The sequence below is a fragment of the Apteryx rowi genome, unplaced genomic scaffold (genome assembly GCF_003343035.1).
Source record: "Apteryx rowi isolate R43461 unplaced genomic scaffold, aptRow1 scaffold_67, whole genome shotgun sequence".
NCBI classification, from domain to species: Eukaryota; Metazoa; Chordata; class Aves; order Apterygiformes; family Apterygidae; genus Apteryx; species Apteryx rowi.
The window spans coordinates 2,809,269-2,831,478 of NW_020450949.1; the positions used below are offsets into that span (position 1 = coordinate 2,809,269).

Here is a 22,210-nt window from a genome sequence, read left to right on the forward strand (position 1 = left end):
ACAGCTGTGGTCTCACAGAAACACAAAGTACCTAAGTTAACACAGGTAGGCTATAAACTGGACCAAGCCTCATAAATCTCTAGCTACAGTCTAACTGAATCATCTTCCTCCCTTCAGTCCATAATACAGCTGAAGGTGGCTGTGTGATTATATCTGTCACTTCCAGGTTAAATCTACCAATTTATTTCTATTAACTCTAATATCTGAATGATATTTTCCTGGTTCAAATCTGTCCAAGACATGTAGAAACTGATAGCAACTGTTATTTAATACATTTTTGATGGTCTGCATGCCTAGTACAGTAATTCACAAAAAATTTTTAATACAATGCTGCAGTCAATACTGACAACACACTGGCAGCCTAAAGGGGGAGTCCAAAGACAAAATGGTCCATATGACGTTCAGCACAGCAGAAACACAGTTATAGAAAAGGAGCTTGGACTCATCTGAACTTGAATTCATCTTTCAGCAATAATAATTTAGTTTTAAGAAAAAGTGCTCTGTACCTGCTCTCCCTCCACAGCTCATAAACACCTGTTATCAGACAAACAGAAATTTTATTTTCTTATACAGTTATTCTCATCTTGATTGTGATGAATTCCATCAGCAGTTACTTTCTGATCCTTTTATATAACTGTTGGGGTATTATCAATGATCTGTCATCATTTTCCTAATATGTCTGTTTTCAAAAAGGCTGCAACCTGATCAGTGTGTCTGTCCATGTCAAAAACTACCAGTTACAGCTCAGCTCTAGGTCATGTTTTATTTCAAGTCATACAGTGAGGTTCCTGCTGGAAAAGACAATGACTTCAACAGTTTTCTTTCCTGAAAGAGGAACTAGATCAGAGGTGCACTCCCACTCTCCCTTAGTATTTGAATTAACAATCTTTGGCTTTGGACATATACCACAGTAAACAAATCTTTGGTATCAGCACAAAAATCAACTGAGCGATGGCAAATGGAGCCGAGGCCATAGCCATTTCGTCCAGTTCAACCAAAGCCTGATTTCACATATTCACTTACAGTACCAAACATTCTGCTTTCAAGGAAGTATGGGACAATATGCTGACTAATTCATTGATCCTGCCCAAAGAATACCCAGTAAAACACAGTGGCCATATATAAAACACTGTATTTCCATAATGATTACTCCACATACAAACCCCACATATACTAAAACTCAGCACATACAAAAAGTTTAAACTATAATTAATACTATAAGGATGACTTTTGAGCAGGACAAGCACCTAGTAGCTGAACTTCAGGTAATGCGTGGTACTACAGGCACTGCCGATACGGAGTCGACCGCAGCAGAGGTGTTAAGAAGCAATTTTTCTTTCAGGCTGCGCGCGGCGGCCACCCCAGCCTCATCCTCCCCGCCGCCCACCAGCCGTTGAGCATCAGGGCAGCTCTGAGGGAAGAGTGGGAAGCGCGCGCGAGGCCCCACAGCTCACTGGGGCGGCCCGCCCGTCTCGGGGCCCTGCCCTGGCCTTGGGCCAGCAAGGGCGAAGAAAGGCCTGCAGCCGGCTCCGCTCGCCTACGGGCAGGAGCACCGTACTGACAACCAGGCGCAGAGGCGAAGGGAAGCTCTGGCACGGCTGCAGGGCCGCACGGCTCGCAGCTGCGTGCTGCTACCGCCGCCGCCGCCGCCGCCGCCTCCCCAGCGGGCGTCGCCTCTGCCTAGCGGCCGGGCGAGGGGGCGGTGCACCGCCCCCTCGCACCGGCGCAAGCCCTATGCACAGGCACGGGACCGCCCGCCCAGAAAAGGGGGAGGAGGGAGACGAGCGCCAAGGGGGCTTGTCAGGGAAGGCTAGGCCGCGCAGCGCGGCGCAGGGCTCGTGCATCATCCATGTCTCAGGAAGGAGCCGCCAAGCTGCGCCTCAAGCCCAGGAAGGCGCCGCCAGACCGCAGCCGGGAGCCCAGCCCTGCCCAGGACCCCCCCGGGCGGCGCCAGTGAGTCCCGACGGGGCGGGGGAGGGCTGCCTGGACCCCGGAGGGGAGAAGTGGGAGGGCGAGCACGCAGGGGCCGCTTCCCGCCTCCAGTCGAGGCGATGGGAGGGGCGCGCCGGAGAGCAGGCCGCCTGCGCCGCGCCCCAGCGCGCTCCCTCCCCCCGCCACGGCAAGGGTGGCCGAGCCGCCCAAGCCGCAGGGGCAAAATGGCCTCGCCCCTTCCCTCAGTTGATCCGGGATAGGGTCAGATGCGCTGGCTGCTGTCTCAGGTACGCAGGTACGTCGGAGAAGGGATCGCTCTGCTCTCCCCTACTCCTTGTCAGTGTCCGTGCCGCAAAGATGCACTGGGGAGCTTAAACATTTCGGAGTCGTGGCTGTAGCATATTAATGACTGTATAAAGGTCATTTCCTAAAGCATATATAGCACCTAAAAAATTTGAGAGGCCAATTGCAAACTAAAGTATACTGGGTCATGTGCCTTCTGCATGTTTTGGGTTTTTTTTTTTGACATAACATTCCCCATGGGTCCCTTCCTAGCAGGTGCTATTAATGTATTAAAAATTAAGCCTTGACATCTTTCTTCAGAATAAATTCACAGGAGACCAAAAACAATTACTGTTTCTTCTAGCCCTCAAGGAAGAGAGCAGGAAGAAAGGACAGGCAAGGAAGTAGCGATGCACTTCTTGTTACAGCCTGTTGGGATAAGCATGCAAGTAGTCAACAATCCTACTTTGAAAACATAGGCTTCAGAAGGCTGCTTTTCTTCTTTTGAGGCCTTGTAAAAATTGTATCTAATTTCTCTTTACTGTAGTGTCATTCTTTGACTACCACCCAATAAAATGTATTGGTAAGAAGTGGGAACACTGGAACTAGTATTCTGATATTGATAATCCATTCTTTTCTTGAAATTAGCTTYATACAGCTCTAATAGTATAAAAACCTCTTTTGCTTGCTTTATAGTTAAACTTTTCTAATGGCTTCCTAGGAAGGATTAAAGAGCATTGTTTAGAAAGATCATCAATAGCTTAAAATGGCAGTATAGGAACAGCCAAGCATACATGGGAACCAATGCAGTTGCCTTCCTCAGTGCAAACACTTAATGATTTCCTGTACTCAGCAAGTGTCAAGTTCAGCCTTTGAGAAGAAAAAGGGCTACACTTAACTATTTCACTTGGAAGTGCAGACAGTAATACATACATCTCATTTGTTAAAGTAGAAGGTAAGGCTTTTAGACATGCTTTTCAAACATCGGGTAGCTTTTTTCAAAAGCTGTAATAGTTACTTAAGACTGTAAAAACAAGTTTGCAGGATAAATAAGCTGTGTTCTAGTAAAAACTTGCTGTAGGCTATATGGAAGTTGCCTTTGTAAACAAATAGTATAATGAACAGCTAAACCATTTTTTCCTCCACAGGCAGTCTTGCCTCTCCTTTAAACTGGGAGGAATCTGCATTTGTATACTTGTTCCAGTTGACAAATACTTCTTTTTATGTACCTCTTTWTGGTTTGGCATGCTAGAATTGTCAAATGTAACTGCCATTTTAGCAGGTTCTGTGCTGCTTGATCAAGAGAAAATAGGTGAGAATGGAGTTTTTAGTTGTACATAAGGCAGAGTTAAATGCATTTTCAATCACAAGATTACCCTGTACTCAACCCTTAAAAAAAAAAGGGGGGGGGGAAGGCGAGAGTTGCAAAATTTTGCTAATGAAGTGGGCTGAAAGAGATTAATGGACCTAATGCACTGTCAAGTACTGGAATGTCTTGCTTTTAAAACGTTTGCCTTGATAAATCAAGGGTTAAGGATAGATACACCTTACTGTTACAGGAGGGGTAAATCAAGTTAACTAAAAGACAAACTTAATAACAATGCAAAGTATTTCCTTCTCTTCTGCCCACCCACAAACTAGCGGACTGTCTCTCTCTTTACAGAACACTGGCTGACAGATGTTCCTGGTTTGAAAAAGAAAGCTTAAGCGAGTGTGAAAAAGCATGGATTTTACTACTGAAAGCTGTCAATCACGATTTAAAATGCACAAATTGGCAAACAGTACCCAGGTTTCCAGAGTTCTTTGGAAAGGTAGTGTGTGCTGTTGTCTGCACTTTGTGTAGTGGTTAAAATACTGATAGTCTGAACTATGATGTTAATGGTTAGGAGAAACACTCTAAAACAGCTTTTAAATGGATGTTGGTTTTCTGCTGTTTAGTCACTACATATAGTGGTGGGGCTTAACATGGTGTAACAGGTGGTGTAAGAACAACTTGCTAGATTTTCCTCCACACACACACAGTGTGGCAAATTGTTTAGTGCTTAAGAACATTTTTCTGACCCAGTGCAAGTATACTGACTGCTCAAAAGTACTAACTTCTGCTAGAGGAATGACACTGAAAAAGGCAAACTGTAACAGAGGTTAATTACACAGTAACAAACGTAACAGTGCTCCATATAACAATATGGAGGCAATATCACAACACAAAAAACCCCCAACGGTCCTTCCAGAGAATTTTTTTTTTTTTTTCCAACCTTCACATTTTATTGCACTTTCAACCTCCTTAGCCTCTGTGGGACATACTAAGAGTATCCTATTTGCRTTCAGTCAACTGTATCAATTTCGAAACATTAAAGGAAGAGATATATTGCATAAGGTCCAGGAGGAAGTTCTTAATTGCTTTACAAGCACTGGAGATGGATTTAAATATAAAATACTTATTTTTTCAATGCAGTTTAGCCTTCTCAGTTATTTGTACTATGCCCAGTCTTGTTTTTAATACATGGACTGAACTGCATTTGTTCTGAAGACATTTTGTGTATGTTCTAGAGTTCTGAGGAAGAGAATTTACAACAATCAGAAGTCTTTAAAATTGGAATGAAAGATTTTCAATGGACATCATTCCCATCTTTTCACAAAGAAAAATGTCTAAAAGCAAAGGATCTTAGCTCCCCTCAGCTAACAGAAAGCCAAACTGACCATTTACTAAAAGGATGCAGCCAAGCAGATGAACCAAAAAGTTTATCTTCTACAGATGAGAAAACATGCTGTGTAACTATTAAAGATCAAACCAAAAATGTGGTTGGGGAGTACTCAAAAGATATTTCTAAACTGGATGTAAATCCTAAATCCTGTAAACTCACTCAGCCTAAATATTCTACATACCACTTGGCCTTATTGCAAAGCTCTGCAAAAGCTCTTGGCTCTCAACAGCACTACAGAGGGACTATACAGAACAGCAAGGAAAACAGAAAAGAAGATAACAGCAGTGTGTCCCAATTACAAACATATCAAGGCAATGTTTCATTTGGTGAGGCCAGATCTGTGCCTGCAGAAAGGAACTCTCTTCTTGTCAGCATGCCTGGAACTGAAAGCTGCAAGGAAAAGATTGAAGATCAGAGTGAAGGAACTTTAACTCTTGACAGTTGTCCAATGTGTCTGATTCAGTTTAGTGGAAYGTAAGTCTTTTGTATTTTTTTGAAATAACTTTAGAGTATACAGAAAACAAAATGCTTTTAGTTGCMTTCTACATATACAAAACAATGAAAATCAGGGTAGGCAAAAGTCTTACTGTAAAAGTTCCACTTTTTAAATGCCAGAATTGCCTACTTCTAATTCAGCCTAAAAGTCTGTGATCACTAAATTATAACACTTCAAAAAAAAAAAAAAAAGCCAAGTTTGAGTTCTCTGGTAAACCTTGCTAGTACATTTAGAATTAGCAGTTGAGAATACTTGACTATGAAAAAGACTTTTGTGAAATCTATATTGTAATCCAAAAATCATTCTAAATCAGCATTCTTGGCAGCTAAAAGCTAACTTTAGGGCTAGATGGGTTCATCTCATACCTGTCACTTTCTCTTCAAGATCTAGCATTTACAGTTATAGCTATACTGGTGTAGCTGTTTAGCAAGTATGTGGATGCTTTTGGCTGAGCAACCGTGCTCTTAATTTTAGATTTAGCTTTCCAGGTCAGGGAAAGATGGAAGGAAGCTGATTTTCCTTCTCCAAGCCCTGATTAATACAACTAAATAAGACTACAGTCATACACTGCTGTCAGACTACCTCTACCAAAACAAAAAACAAAACAAAAAAACCCCCACGCCCAAAACTAAACAAAAACACCCATGCAATTAAACATCTATTCTACAATAACTATGTAAGTCTCCTGGCATTGTACCTCTTAATAGCATCTATGCTGTCATAGTTGCTGAAAACTGACATACACTCCTGAACTGTGGCTGCAAGATAAATGTCTGCAACACTTTTTCTCTAGGATGCTGAACAAGGAGACAAAAGGATCGCTTCATAATATTAACAAAACTGTGGATATTATGTCAAGAAAGTTGGACAGAAAAGCTAGATGTACTCCACGTCCTCATATTCAGCTCTGTGCTATTAGTTACTCTGTACTGATTAGGAGTAGTTTTACATTTAATAGAATTAAATTTAATAATCTTTGCAAAAGATTGTTATAATGGGAGGCAGTGGGAGGGAAGAGCTCACAATCACAAGAACAGCCCTCCTTAAAAAAAAAAAAAAAAAAGGAAGCAAAGCAGAAATGTTAAAGCATCCATCCCTACCAGAAACCTCTCATTTCCTGTATTCTCAAGCTAGAGTTGAATGTGCAATAAGATAACGGTTTTCTGTCTTGTATCAACTGTTTTGTCTTAGATTATGAATGCTTAGACTGAAAACTGATTTTAAGATCACTTAGAGTAGGGAATTTCATGTAGATGGGATGATCCTTAAGATCATATTTAAAAACAAAAGTTTTGCATTCATCACTTTAAGGAAAGCATTGTATGTTCTGAACATCACCTTCTAGTAAGTGGCATTAACAAACTCTCCAGCAGCATGTAGTAGAAGACACAAGGGCTTGTGGCAGATAACAGATAAATCACTTCTATGCTCAGAAATGTTAAGTTACTAGAACATTTCTCTGATTAGTTAGGAAGTGAGAAAGTGAGTGCAAGTAAATTGACTTTGTTTCTCACTGAATGAATTCTCTGTATTTGCAGACTGTCACAATTGGATATTGATGGTCATCTCGCTAGATGCTTGTCTGAAAGCGCAGATGATGTAATGTGGTAAATCCAGAGGAATGAAGAGCAAAGTCATAAGGCCCAGGATGAACCTTTCTCGAAGGAAAAGTGCATCAAGGAAATACGTCCTTGTCTCAAACTTGCTTAAAGACTGCAAACCAAACCAATGCTTCCAGCAAGGAAAGTGAAATACCACCTGCCTGCAGTTTATGGTCCTTTTATTATAAATCCTCTCAAATATACATAAAATAGTTCTAGTTCTGAAAATGATGCTATAAGATGTCCCAAAGACCCCCACAGAAATCACTTAGCATTCCTGGAATGTGGGTACCTCAGAAGAATTCACTGTTGTAAGTCCCTGAAGAATCTATTTTGTCTCATGCACCTTAGTTGTTCAGAATCTAAAAGTATAGAAGAAGCAAGCAGTTAACAAAAGACAACTCTTAATTCATCTAATCCAGAAGTTTACCGATATCATTTTTTTCTTCTCAACAGGTCATTTGAGAAAAATAATAAAAAATGCTCACTCTAGCCTTGCATTTTTGATGAGTTTAATATCTAAATAAAACTTTGTACAGTCAATTCTCTGAATGTATCTATGTTAAAGAAAGCAGCCCAGACCAAATAAAGGGTGCAATTTTTTTTTCCTTTTTGAAGCAACACAGCTAGATTAATATCTTTCTTTATAAGTATTTAGCAATATCCACTCCATTAACATGGCTAGTCTAAAGTAACTAGGCTCCAGAATGCAACATATAAGTAAGAACACTTTTCCTGCCAGTTTCATAATACTGAAATGCAACTTTAGATTTAATATAGTCACTCGGCCAAAACAGAGTTGCTCCTTGTCCCTGCTCAAGTGGGAGAAACAGCTTATGCTTTTCCCTTAGTAACCATCAGTGTTTCAGGGAAAAACAAAAACAAACAAAAACTTAAAGTTTGTCTTGTCTGGATGATATCAGAAGACTCATCTACAATTTTCATAGCATCCTAATAGCAGCAGGTGAGCATTTTATAAGCTTGAGAAAAGCAGCCTTCTCCATCATGAGCAATAAATGATATTTAGTGATAGTTTAGTAACAACAAATGGGAGGAAAAAACACAAAAAACAAGTAGGTTATTCACTTGCCCAGCTTACTGAAAAGCTAGCTTATTCATGCGTTACATCAAATCTCAAGTCACAGCCTTGGAGTTCAAATTAACTTCTTTTCACAAAGCACTATATGCAAGAATGTTACAGCTGTGCATCTTTCAGCTATTCTTATAATTGCTTTCCCATAAAGTGAAAAAAGGTGTAACTCAAATTAATAGACTAAATTTCAGTATTTGAATGGTTTTCAATCATAATAAGCTTATGCCCTTGACTTCAAAAACATACAGTTCAGATGTGATCCAAAAACACAGAATAAACATTGAATACAGTATCAAAATACAGCAAGAATTCTGTAGATTTTTTGTAATTTACAATGTGGTCTCTTTAAAAAAAGTACAAGCTGGACACAGCTCAGTTTACTGATAAATAATAACAGTCAACTTTTTCATTAAAGTCTTTAATAGTTGTGCAAGAATATAAATGATCTTAACTGTTATGGATTAGTATACCATCTTCTGCACAATTAAAACTGGTCAAAGATCCCAACTAATTCATTATACAAAACTACAAGAACATATTTACTGTTTTACAATCATTAAATTAGCTAGATTTTTCATTTACTATTTTCAAATAAGACAACTATATATCATTACCAGATCCATTTGTAATATATTAGGATTTTTTTTTTCCAAACACACATTTAATTACATCCTTCATCATCTTTTATTTATAAAACAAGTACTTCATATAAAAAATTTCCCCTTCATCATGAACAGAACATTTTTCATACACTTGCACATGAGCAACCAAACTTGTAACCAGAAACTATTTGGCAACACAGCAACATCATAAATGCCTTATATTTTTAAATAAATCAAGTATTCTTTAAAATGCTTGTTTAGCAAATATGTCATTTTGTTTTTCCCTCCCTCCCAAACAAGATGTTTTGGCCACCTAGAAACAAGGTTAAAGAAAAACAAATAACCCTCCACCCTTCCTTGTTTCCATTTCTAAGACCCATGCCCCAGAATGTCAAAGGACAGCATAATCTCTGTATTTCCATTCATGAGCTGACTGATCTAACTACTTATTAGTTGTATAACCAGGAAATTTGATTAAACACTGAGAAGTTATTCAGGGTACATTAAGTAATTGCCAGGGAAAGGAAAAAAAGTAATTTAAAATTTTCTGATTACCTTTAAAAAAAGCAAATAATTCCTTTACTAGATAACAAGGTATCTAATGTCCAGGCATTTGAGGCAAGTATTTCTTACTGGTTAAATTATTTAGCGCTGGTTAAAACACATCTTGCTCAATTTAAAAAGCTACAGTCCAACAGAGAGAAACCCACAACTTAAATCTGAATGGGATTAATAGAACTAAATAACCACAGGTCTGCGTAATTGTGGCTAATGAGGAGATACAAAAATGTAGATTGTTAATCAATGGTTAATTTTAAACACAATGTCTTGGCAGTCTCATCCTAGCACCTCATGACTTGGATGTGAATCCAAAAGATGTCACGTTCAGCACCTAATGCAGTGCTGTACCCTGAGAAAACCATACGTTAATGTAAAGAAAGTTAGAACGTTGCAATTTATCCTGCATTTTACACCAAATTAGGTAAGATGTCATGGCACAGGGTTTCTCATTTTTTCTTTCCCACGCCTTTTTTCTAGACCTACAAGCCACACAATATAGTTAACCAGAAACCTAGCAAAAAGAAATACTGCCTCTGCTGCTGTTACCTGTAGAGGCAGGTAAATCTTTACAAGCATCTGAAGTTTTAGATAGCAATGCACACTTACTAGTCCTCAAATGTTGTGACATGACTTTTTCCAAGCTGATCAATTATTAAAGCTTTCTGATGTAATGTCCCCTTTCCCTCCCTTCCCTGCCTCCCCAGTTTCCAGGAGAAGGGATTCAGTGGCTATCTTCCTCTTTACACAATTTCTCAGATATTCAGTGTTTCTTCCATTAAAAACAAAAAAAAAAACCTTACTACTTTGATGCAAAACATTTTACCAAAACATCCCATTTTCTTATGTAGGATGATTAGTTATTAATATATACTGAGTATTTTCAAGCAGACAGTTTATTGTAAGTAGGAGGTGTGCTTTATCAGGAAAGTATATTTTATGTTATGTATATTCTAGATGTACTATTTAAGCTTCAAGGCTATCCTCTGTTATGCTTTTGCCCTATTCCTGAATATTTGTACTGTTGATAAAAATACTTTTCAAAAATTTAGTATTCAACAAAAACCATCATTGTAGGTATAGGCACTGCTCAAGTATTTCAGAAATCCTTTGTGTGCAAATTTAGTTTTTTTTCAATCTTTTGGTAAGTTTGGAATTTAAAACAACAGATTCTGGAATCGATATTGTAAATTCTAAATTGGAATTAATATTGCTGAGTTACTCTGCATTTCAAATTCTATAAAGATGCAAATGAACATTATGTTGCAGCTATGTACTGTATGTTTCATATGTAAATGGTTACTTAATATTAACAAGCAGAACTTACCCAGTTTAAGAACATTCCAAATATGTAATAACTCTTCAATGCAGTTTATCCATTTAGGCACTTAAATCTTGTACCCAAATTTATGTTTTGATTGCTAATAAAACACAACTCCTTTTAAATATATCCGAGATGTTTAGACAGGTACCACTTGTGAAAAAAGGCATCAAAAATAAACTTCAACACCACCGTAATACATTTTATTCTTCAGGTTGTTACACTCTAATATTCTTCAATTGGTAGCTCATTGCATCAAATGTTTGTAGAAAGTGTGCAGATCTCAAAGTTGTTCAGAATCTCTTTTTCCAGGGATGCAATAAATGTTTTGATTCTTCATGAAACAGGCACAAAATGCAAATGACTTCATTAATGAAGCCAGTTTTGTCAGTGCCCAGAACTTAAGAACCACTATGTAGCGGAAGACACCCAAAATCATTAGTCTCCTCTGACTTTCAGCAGCAATTTTTTAAAAATCATTGGTCTCCATCCAAAATCTTACAGTTCCCCAGCCTTGCATGCATATACTGTAGTTAAGGATAAATTTAAAGGTCATTCACATTGTCCACACTGAAGATGACATTCCTTCATACTGTTTCTTCTGTTGACAGCAACAATGGATTAATATATTCAAATCCTTCAAATTCCGACTGATCTATTCGTTTTATTATATCTCTGAAAAATAAAGAAAAATAATGATTTAGTGTTATCAGAGCTATTATTTGTGTTGCTGTACTTTTTTCAAATAATAACAAAATACCTTACAAAAATTTACGGATGCGAAGTGGTACAGAAGCAGTAAGAACCATAAATGGAAGAAAATCTCTGAACATACAAATAGTTCACACTGGTGTCTCATGCCAATATTTAAAGCAATATGACTGAAAATTCTGAGACACTTCATAGAAAGCTTCTCCTGCTCTTCCAGATAGCTAATTGCTTACTTACAGGCCCAAAAGAAACATATGATGATTAAAGTTTTAGAATTACAATTTACATATAAAAAACAGGTCATTTTCCTGTCAGCAAGGGCTGCTAATGTTATATATAAGATTCATAGTATGAAAGAGTCACAAAGGAACAAAGCTTATCGCTTTTTAAACAGGAACTATTGTATGCTCTGGAAAGCAAATGAAAGAGTTATAGATTGATGCATATAAAAGAGACAAAATTTCTTTGGAACTTCTTTTGAGATGTGTTGTTCATAGTTTCCCACTATAGGTGTGCATGCAGTTAGTACTTAATTTTGTTGCCAAGCAGAATCTATAAAGCATGAATATGCCTTGCCATTCTTTGGTTTCTACACAGAAACATAACTGAAGTACATCGCACTGGTCTCCATTCAGCTATTCACTTCATTTATTCTGGATTCTTGAGAAAGAGAATGCAGGGTAGCTTGTGAAATATATATCTATGGTACGTAGGTAACACTAGTTAAAAATTCAAGCTTGAGCACCTAGGCACAAACATCCACAATGAAATCTCCCTACACATAATCACTTGAGAATGAACACCTGCTAGCCCAAGAAAGCACCAAGTGAAAGACCCCGTGACATGAATTTATTGCCACTGAGGTAGACTCAACTTAACTGGATTACTAGTTACAAGGTTCATTTTTACAATCACAAATTTAATCAACATAGCATTTATTTGTACAAATCAAAATCCCCAGACAAACTAGCTAATCTTTAGAGTCTCTCATTCCTGGGGGGCTGGACTAGGACTTTGTGAAGAAAGCTTTGAGATGACATTGCCCATCTTTCAGAACAGTTTAGCTTTGTTGTGTAGCAACCATGGAAGGGGCACAACTAGTAAAAACACAGGCTGGAATGTGACAGTCTTGTGTCTTTAATTATGAAAGCCATTTGATAATATGCAACAGCCTCTGTCTGCAATGAGAGTATGCCACTATATTTCATGCAGCACTTCAGACAGTATCTAAGAACTTAGACACGACAAGTCTATTATTAATACCTCAGTTACAAAAAATATTTCAGAACCAGCTCTGTGAAGCATCTGATTAGTCCAAATGATTCATTCTAGAACATCTTTAATCAGACCCTCTACAGACTTCAGTTAAGCTTGTAAATAATGAAAAACTGCAAATTCAACAAATTTGTTTTCTTCAAACAAATCCAGTGAACAGGACAAGAGGCTAGAAATATCTGGAAAAGAATGCATTACAATTTCCAGCATAGGGCATCTAGCCCAATAAGAAAAACAAATGAAAAAAACTACATACAATGAGAAAATGTGAGTGTATAAAGTGCAGGCAAAGCTTTGCTGTTCTTTTGCAATAAAGCTCACCTAACAGCTCTAGCTGCACCAGTACCATGGTTCCAAGTCTTAGATTTGAAATAAACTCCAAGTCTCCTTTCATTCAGAAAAATTTCAAAACAACTTTTTAAAAGAACACTAGAAAAGAATGCTAGGTGTATAACATGCACTACTATGCCCTTTCATAAAAAAACATATTTTAAAGATTAAAAGGTGTATTTTAAGTCCCATCCAGCATTTGTGTCACATACCCAAGCCTTGAAAGAAAAAACACACCTTGGAAAAAGAGAATAGAAAAGATGCAAGCTTTTCCATTTCTCAGCAATTAGATACTGATTCTCACCTGGATATCATTTGAATCACTTTCCCCTCACTTTCCACAGTGCATTTACTAATCAGACATGTGCTAGATCTTCCCAGACAAATGAAGATAAAACTCTTTCTCTGACATTCTTCCCCTGTTGCATAGAGCTTCCCCTTGTTTTTCCCAACTGAAGTTCAAGTTTCCAATTTCAACTTTTTAGGCTTCAGCATACCCCCAAACCTTTGTACAGTTATGCTCTTAGAATCTGGGCAAGCTGTCTCCCACCTAACTACCGAAATATAGCCTGTCTTCTCATACACCATCTTGTATTTGAAGCCACTTTATTCTTCTGCATACTGCAACCGCTTCTCAGCCTTCAAACTCCTTTACTAAACCATACTTTCACTTCTTGCAAAAATTTCCATAGCACATTTAAATAATACCCTTTTCTAAGATTCTTCTGCTATCTCAAGTTTATTCCAAGACATGAGAAATTGCATCTCAAATGGTTTTTTTCTTAATGCAGAAATGCAAACTCCCTGGGTTCGGAATCAAATTTTCATCTCCTCATACACCACTAAGCACACGCTCAGCAATAAATCAATAAACTCTTCTGATCATTTATTAGATTACTAGGAAGTCTTCTAATATAAAAATAAGTTATGCAAAATGTCAGTTACTTAAAGAAACAGAATTCTTTAACTTGACCATGCTCTAATGCTGAGTACATACTTTCCTCTTAGAAAACTGTAAATAATTTTGTAATTTGTAAATATTTCTTAGCATGCAATTGTATTTGGGAAAAAGAAAAGCATACTCATCATCCGGGGTTAGCTGCACAGGTTCGCTGGTGAACTGTGTATCAAAGTTATCCAAACCATAATCATCTGTGATCTGCGGCTGAAATGGAGGGGTTGCTTGCTTCTTCTCCAGCTAAGAAGAATTATAATGGGGGAGGGAAAAATAAAATATTGAATATTTACTAAATCTAAAAAACAACAACATACATTGTCTCTAGATAACATACACACGTAAGTCACTATACTTAAGTTTAACATTGGTGAAGGATATAAACACATTAAATAACATCTGGCATTAAATTTTAGTCAAGTAGATTTTGACACTAAATGGTATACAGTCACCCTGTTTATATTATTGCTATATTTTAAATACAAAAACACTGGAAAAATCATCAGAATTTAATAAAAAATTAAGTTTACAGAGTGTAGAAAAAACTGTTTCCCAAGTGTCTTGCCGTGTAAATTAAGAAAAGCATTGTTGCTGTATAAATCTGGGTCAGTTTTTAAACTGAGAACATATTCCAGAAACTTTCCACTCAAGACAAGATACTTTCCCCCAGTATATAACTCATTTTTACCCTTTCATAAACTCCTCTCTGAAGTTCCCCTCTTGTGTGGTGAGCTCTTAGAAAACATAAGCTGCATGTAAATCAACCTATGTTAATTCAATATAATCACTTATTTATTTGCTAATATAATTCTAGCACAGAACAAAATAGTAAGCGTTATTTACTAATGCCCTCATCAATGACTAGCCACAGGGGTAAGCAGTCACTGAAAGCAAGTAATGCTAAACAATAAAATAGCTGAAACAGCCCAGACTTTTACTTTCTAATTAAAATGTAACTATGTATATATATATATATATATACATAAAATATGTCCTGCTAAAGGAGCTGGAACCCAATATTTATCTTTCACACCAGAGAGTAAATAAAACATGGGGAAAATTTTTTTGCCTCAAATAATGCTGTTCTACTCATTAAGAACCTTTTCTGATCTGCTACTACCAATAGCATCTTCAACATGTCTGTTTTCTGATTAAGACAAATCCCTGCTAGTCTCCAGAGTCGTCAGATCCCTGTTATCACAAGCTTGAGTTATATAGGAGGTGACAAGTTAAATGTGATTATCTGTTTGAATCTCTACCCATGGTAGTTCAAAAAGGCTCAGGAAGAACTCCATCCTTTTTAGCTTGCTTCAAAGTAGTCCTAGTTCCAGGACCAGTGGCAGGGGGAGGGGGGAAATCAAAGATTAGTTAAATTTTGGAAGCTAATGGAAGTACATGCAATTGATCTGGCTGATTTATTGGTTCACAAAACCAGTTAGCTGAATCACATTTTACCATAAATGACAAGTAATACTACTGTGTCGTCTACACATATTACTTCTACCATATTACTGAGTCTGCCAGTTAAAATATTATAGAAAATAAAGCATCTTAAATTTTAAGGAATCAATGGAACTTCCAAAGGATTGACTCTGAATTATTCTACTGGATTTGTAGTCCTCATGTTTTTCCTGAAGTTATTATACACCGCTCACATTTGCGATTTGAACCCTCTTGATCATGACTTGAAATTTCACACTATACCCTAAAATAAACACTAACAAAACCTCAAAAGTTCTCTTCTGCATTGCAAACTGCCGGGAGGGGTTGGGGCGGGGGCGCAAACGCAACACATTCCTTCTGTTGATGCTCAAAAACATTGATTGAGGAAAAAAGTTAGCTGTCCTTCTCCCATTTCTGTTTACAGTTTGGGGGACATTCATACTAGTTCTTTTACATACTTAGCACACTGTGCAACGACCGAGTCACAGCTACTGCTCATTTCCTTTATACAAACAATCTACTTCAAAGCACTACACTCTGGAAAAATCAAGAGGAGATGAACAGTACTGCTTACCAAACACAGAAATTTAAATAATAAAAACTTGATGTGAACTGAACTACACTAGACATAAGCAAGCAGAACAGCTAATGTTTCAAACACTTTCTAGTATAACTAAAATTCAGAGCATTTCAGAGAGGTTATATCACTTCTTCATATGATTTTAGTTAGATTTGTCCTACAAATGTCTACATGTTTTATATAAAGATGACTGATCAAGTACTAATGTCCATGGTTGTCAATATGCTATGGGCATACCCTATACTAAAAAAATACAATTCAGGAATGCAATGTTACAAAGGTAAAAAGGAGAGCATTAAGTACTAGAGATAAATTATGCATGGAAAAGTGCAACACTTCCTAAAATTTAATATGTACCTTTATGCATTTTAATGCCTCACTAGTTAGAAATAGTGGGATAACCAAAGTGTCTGTATACCTTGGTAAGTAAACTGGGATGAAAAAAATAGTGGAACTAACACCAATGAAGAGTATCTATCTTTCATACTCAACAGATGATCATCACATCTACATATAAGTGATGACAGGCATGAAACACTAAGACTGGCCATGAATAAATCTTATTACTTCAATAAATAAAACATGATCATATTTACTAAGCATAAAATAAGAAAGTGTTATACACTGAAGACTAAAATTTGCTCAGAAATTGACATTAAATTACAAGCAACTGATTAAGTTCTTTCCTAAAAGCTCTAAGTTTACTTGGCATTGCACTGTCATATGGAAGTTGCCTGAGAAAATCTATTTCTTTAAAGACGACACTGGAATGACTTTGGATCCTGACCTGGATTGGACTGAAATTAGTACTTTAGAAATAAGCAACTCTGAATTCTGGCTTCAGCTCTCCCAAATCCTATGCAACACTAAGCAGAATACTTCCAGAGTTCTCATATCAAACATCCTACATCTTCTTTATCTCCTCTCCCATGAGCATGGGTCCATCTCCCACAACACTCAGTTCCTTCTAGGGACTCCTGGTTTGTTGGGCATAGCTAGTCCAGAAGTGTATGGCTATTGACTGGTCAGCCAATACAAGTGTCCTGATTAGACAGTTGCTTTTGAGAGACAGAACAGATAAAAGCTTAATTCCTCTCATCTTCTCTCACTAGGAAACTAATTTGGTTCTATCTTGTCCACCACAATGCTTGTTTTCACAGAAAATACAGAATATAGTATCTTTGAGATCCACGTGCCTATCAAAATAAGCAAAAATTGATGAAAAGGGTCAAAACTGATTGGTGTCATAACTGGCAAATGAATAATACAATGTTTAAGTCCCTTTTCCTTCATAATTACATTAAAAAATACTATAGCTCTAAGTGGTTGACGGAGATCCAACAAATCAGGTGGAACCTCTATTTGAAAGTGTGTTTTAATGTAGTTGAAACTAGCTTTGGCTTATACAAAACCATGAAAGTTTCATCAGTTTTCCTTTCCTAACCCTTAATTTTTCTTTTAGAGCTCTATACAGAAAACTTAGAAGGTATCTAAGTTTTAAAAGGTATCAGAAAGTTTAGCTCCCAAATACATACACTATATATATACACACACATCTACGTATACACAATACAGTAAAATGTATACATCAATACAGTAAAAGGCAGGAAGTACATATTGCCTGGTTTGAACAGGATACCTTGSTAACTGAAAAAAATTAATCAGAAAATTTCAGTTAACCATTTGAAGGTTTTGATTAAAAAATTAAGAAGAGCTCAATCCTACAAACCAACTGGCCAATATATTTACTTTCACATCAGTGAAATACTCCCAGATGTAAATACCACATCCTAGAAATTTTGAGGATCAGGAACAATTGCAATACATTTATCTAGAGAGACATTAGAATTACCTGGAAATTTCTCCTTTCTTTCCAGAATCTGTTTTGATTCTTTACTTATTTAAATATTTGATTGAATCCCTTATTTTTTTCCTATTTAAAAAAATAGTCATTGAGTTCCATGCTCCATGGACCTAACTTCATTTAGGACCAGACTGTCATTTCTTGTTAGCCACACATCACACAGAGAAAACATAGTTTCATTAGAAACACAATTCCAAAAGTATAACCAGGTTGCTAGTTACAAAACAAGGCATGCCAAATGATTAAACTGGCAATTAAATGTAACATCCCAGTGAAGATGCTAGCATATATTGCCTCATATATATATATWTTTTTTAATCAATCGCATTTTCACTTTTAGCATATTTATAGATACTAGCAAGTTTAGTGTATTTTGTAAAAAGAACACAATTCTTGCAGCAAAACTTTGAAGAGCTATTATACACGAAAGGAAAAGTGAAATTTATAATTTGCCCCCAAACTGTCAATTTAACAGATAGTTATAATCATAACTATGTTAAACGTAACATAAAACCATGTATTTTCACAGCTCTTCTACTTATGACCATCTAAAATGTCAGTTCTGCAAGAAGTTTGCACAATTGGAATCCTACATTCATACAAAGCTCCTTTAATTTAATGAGGCTGTGACTATGTACACCAACCTCAGAACACACATCTAAAAATGGATCGTGTCATTACCTTGTCAGTAGAAGAAAGCAATAGGAAAGACTCTGATACAAGGCAAGACAATGCAAAAACAAACTTGTGAGAATCCTGGGGTGTTTTGAGTTGGCACATATATCTTAACATCCTTTTTCAATAATGCCAGCTTTACTGTTTTCAGTGTGGAATTTTCAGGATACATTCTTTGCTTTGAAGGTTGTTTGAAATTATCTTATGTAAGAAGTTGCTAGTGATTATATGATATTATATGATTCGGTTAGCAACTTGTTTTTCCCATTTAACATTACTGAACTAAAACTATGTTTTCTCCTTAGCAAAGCAAAGGAAAACATGATAAATAAATCTAGGTTTCCAACACTAAAATAATATACTTATCATTATTGTATGTCCTTTTTGTCCAAAAGGTCACCTAACTAGAAATTACAGGACCTTAAATAGGATCAGTGCCCCACTGCTACAGGCTTTGTAAAAATATACAGGGAGACTCTCAGAGCTATATCATAATAGGGGTGCAAAACTTGCATGGATCTCCTTGCAAAGGAAGGGTGGGGGTTATGTTGGGGCAGAATTGAAAGAGACATACCAAATGGAAGGATAACTGCAAATTCCAAGTAGCGTAATCGCTCAGAAGCATCTGTGAATGCATTGCATAACTTATGACAGGTGATGTTCCTATTCCTGCAAGAGGGAATCCTTTGCTCAGATCATAGCACCAGTTTATTCCTCTCCCTTCCCTCCTCCTTCTGCATGCAAAAAAATTCAGCAGTGTGGCTTAAGGATACGGACACAGAATCTCAATCAGAATGCTTGTGTAACAGAGTTTACAGTCAAATAATGATGATATTCAAAACTTCCACGTAGGCTATACACCATTTCACAAATCTTTGCCTCTGCAAAGTCAAGAGCTTAGTCTTCACTGCTAACAGTAAGCAGGCAGCCTAATCACTAAGCTTAGTAAATTCAACATGGAGATCTTTATGAAATTCCTTGAAAATTCCATATAAAATACAAAATATAAAATTTTCCAGTGCAAAATTGTGTGTTCACATATGGGCAATGTATGGCATGTATGTTTTGGAGGGGAGCGAGGATAAGATTTTTACCTTGTGTTACATAATTTAATCACCAGTAAAAAATTTCCATCTGGTAATGCAATGCAATGCAAGCAACTGATTTAAGAATAAGTTGCCTAGTTATTGCAGAATGAAATTCTGGTTATATGAATTCTTCCAGCCTTCTCTGAATTGTAGAGGTAATTTTTTTTTAATCATATGAATTATACTCTACTTACCCCCCCCCCCCCATATTACAGTAAGGAGTTTGTTACCACAGAAGTTCATACTTAAAAACTGTGGTTAAAATACAAAACATACCAGATAGTTTTCTGACCATATTTTTGAACTGAACATCTATACAAACTATATCAATACTCATGCTACAGGGCATAAAATTGACCACTACATGAATCATAAGGAAATTAGTCATCCCTATGAGAAACATTGTAGGCTATGAGCATTTGGAACCATTTTTACCTTCCTCTGAAGCTTCTGGTATTGGCATTGATAGAGACAGGCTACCAGACTTGATCATTATTCTGATCTGTTATGGCCTACGTAGTATATACAGTTTGGATTAGCCTTGCTGGCCACTGGAGGTCACCGTTCCTCTAGAGAAATATCAGATAGAAAATCAACATTCAAAACTCCCTTTGGAAGAGACCTAATGATACTAATGGAAAATCAAAAATTTGTTTTCATGCAAAAAATCCTCAGTGATAACAATATTAAATGACAAAGTGATAAGACTGTTTTAATACATGGTTTTGTATGGAGATTGAGAGAAATTTCTTAAGAAGTTCTGGTTTCATAGTAATAATATTTCACTAGACATAAATCTAAAAATTAAACTACATTAATCAGGCTATTAGCCAACCACTAAATGCCTTATGCTAGGGAAGAAGTAGATAGTCTTCTCTTTGACCATTTCACCACCCTTTGAAATACCAGATGCTAGACAATATTTAGAACTAGCTGTAATTCTGAACTTTCTGAAACAGCTGTTGGTATCTGCTCATGCAAAGCAAAGCCCAACTTTCTATTAATTACTATTAAGTTGCCAGTGAGATGAGGTCACTTTTAAAGAAATGGTAGCGCTGCAGTTTGTGCATTTTTTTCCCTAAGATTTAAAAAATTGAACATTTTCTTTAGGTTTTAATTCACTTGCTGTACTACAATGAGCAATTTCCAGCCTTTCTCTACATTTGAGTCAAATATGGTAAACTAGTGCATGCTAACAACAAAATAAATCTCCTATGGATACACACACACACAAAAAAAAGGCAAATTTCTAACACAGATTCAGGTTAAAACTTCCTATCTGGATGTCTGTGTCAACAAGTTATAATATTTACTTTAGTTTATCAGAAGTACTAACTTTTCTGCAGTGAGAAATCTAGTATTTTAATACTGATGTATTTTCCCTCCTTTGCTGCTTGGGCCGCATGAGACAATAATATATTACCCTAGAAGTGACATTTATTACTCCGTTCTCAGTACAAGAAATTCAATAGTAAATCCATCCAAGTCATAAAGGTCATCTGATATTACTCAGAATAACAAGCTATGCAGCTAGACCATTTGATAATCTCTGTTCCGAGATGAGAAAGGAAATGTACACACTACTTCCAGTTCAGTCCATCTCACACTTCATTATGCTTTCTCCTTTTACAGTCTATACCTATGTTACTGCTAAACATGAGTGATTAATCTGTCCTAGTATGCTTTTGTTTGATACATACTTTATTACTCAGGGTGCCTAGGTAAAAAGAAATCTCTAAGGAATCTAGTCTTGTAATCTGCAGAGAGGTAAAAAATTTTCATGGATAAATTTCAGTAAAAGGCTGAAGCCCTGTACTCCCTCATTTATGCTGTCTCTCCTATAGATCCAAATCACAGTCCTGCTTCCTTTGAAGAAATGGTATCTGCTTTCAGAGTGGCTGAACAAATCTGGATCTTGAGTGAAAGCATTTCTAGAAGAGAATGAGGCAGCAAAGAAGTGGTTTTCATTGCAGAGGTAAGAGGGCTAGTGACAAGAGGATGGAGCACTTCCATACTTTCCTGGAGATTATGCAAAACTAGTTTATTTTCCTATCATTACTGAAAGGAGGATTATCACAGGCAAAATGACCGTATTCGCATGATTTTACAGTTGTGAAAACACATTCAAGTAAAAGGCATATAACAACATACACAGCCTGCATATATTTTAACCATAACTAAATGAAAAACAGCTCTAAAACCTTTTGACAAACCACCTCAGTTAGGGATCTAGCTCTCTATCCCACTACAATCCCAGTTTAAATTCCATCTTTAGGGTATTCACATCTGGATCAAATTCATCATATCCTCTTTGCAACTACAAAAAATTCAGTAAAATACATTTTTACAGTAATTGATGTTACTTAAAATTAAACCATCTGCTTAACTGCAATTCAGTGTTCTATTGTCTGTTAAACCAAGACATAGGAGATTAAAATGATGGATGTTATTTAACTTCAGTAAAAAGACAAGTTAATAAGATGACTCAATTCCCAAATACAGTATTTGAGGGTAACAATTAAAACATTACAAAACCCCTCAAAGTTGTAAGAAATTTTAATGTTTATAATGATTAAATTTAAATAATTTTGTTACAATAAAAGAGTCATATATGCTTTGTCAGACTTCCTGTAGAAATAAATGAATGACATGTTCCTCTTTCATCCCTTACCACCAAGTTCACCACCTGTGATCACTGC

The 22,210-nt window shown here is 36.7% G+C and overlaps 2 protein-coding genes across 6 annotated transcripts in view; one reads left to right on the forward strand and one right to left on the reverse strand.

Moving 5' to 3' along the window:
- The first annotated feature begins 1,775 nt into the window (after positions 1-1,775).
- FAAP20 (FA core complex associated protein 20) lies at positions 1,776-8,976 on the forward strand. 3 transcript variants are annotated; one of them, XM_026085677.1, is made up of 4 exons: positions 1,776-1,953; positions 3,878-4,025; positions 4,765-5,393; positions 6,954-8,976. In XM_026085677.1, the coding sequence occupies exons 1-4, from the start codon at positions 1,850-1,852 to the stop codon at positions 7,024-7,026; spliced, it is 954 nt and encodes a 317-aa protein (XP_025941462.1). In that variant the 5' UTR covers positions 1,776-1,849; the 3' UTR covers positions 7,027-8,976. The 3 variants fall into 3 exon arrangements, 2 of the variants coding, with proteins under 2 accessions (XP_025941462.1, XP_025941463.1); XM_026085678.1 differs by lacking the exon at positions 1,776-1,953 and adding an exon at positions 2,124-2,227; XR_003256639.1 differs by lacking the exon at positions 1,776-1,953 and adding an exon at positions 3,069-3,169.
- Positions 8,509-22,210, reverse strand: part of PRKCZ (protein kinase C zeta) — a 75,636-nt gene continuing 61,934 nt past the window's right edge. For all 3 annotated transcript variants that reach the window (XM_026085674.1, XM_026085675.1, XM_026085673.1), the window contains exons 18-19: positions 13,989-14,104; positions 8,509-11,265 (exon numbers count right to left, since the gene is read on the reverse strand). In XM_026085674.1, the coding sequence (XP_025941459.1) occupies positions 11,178-11,265; positions 13,989-14,104 (204 nt within the window). In that variant the 3' untranslated portion in view covers positions 8,509-11,177. The remainder of the gene's footprint in view (positions 11,266-13,988; positions 14,105-22,210) is intronic.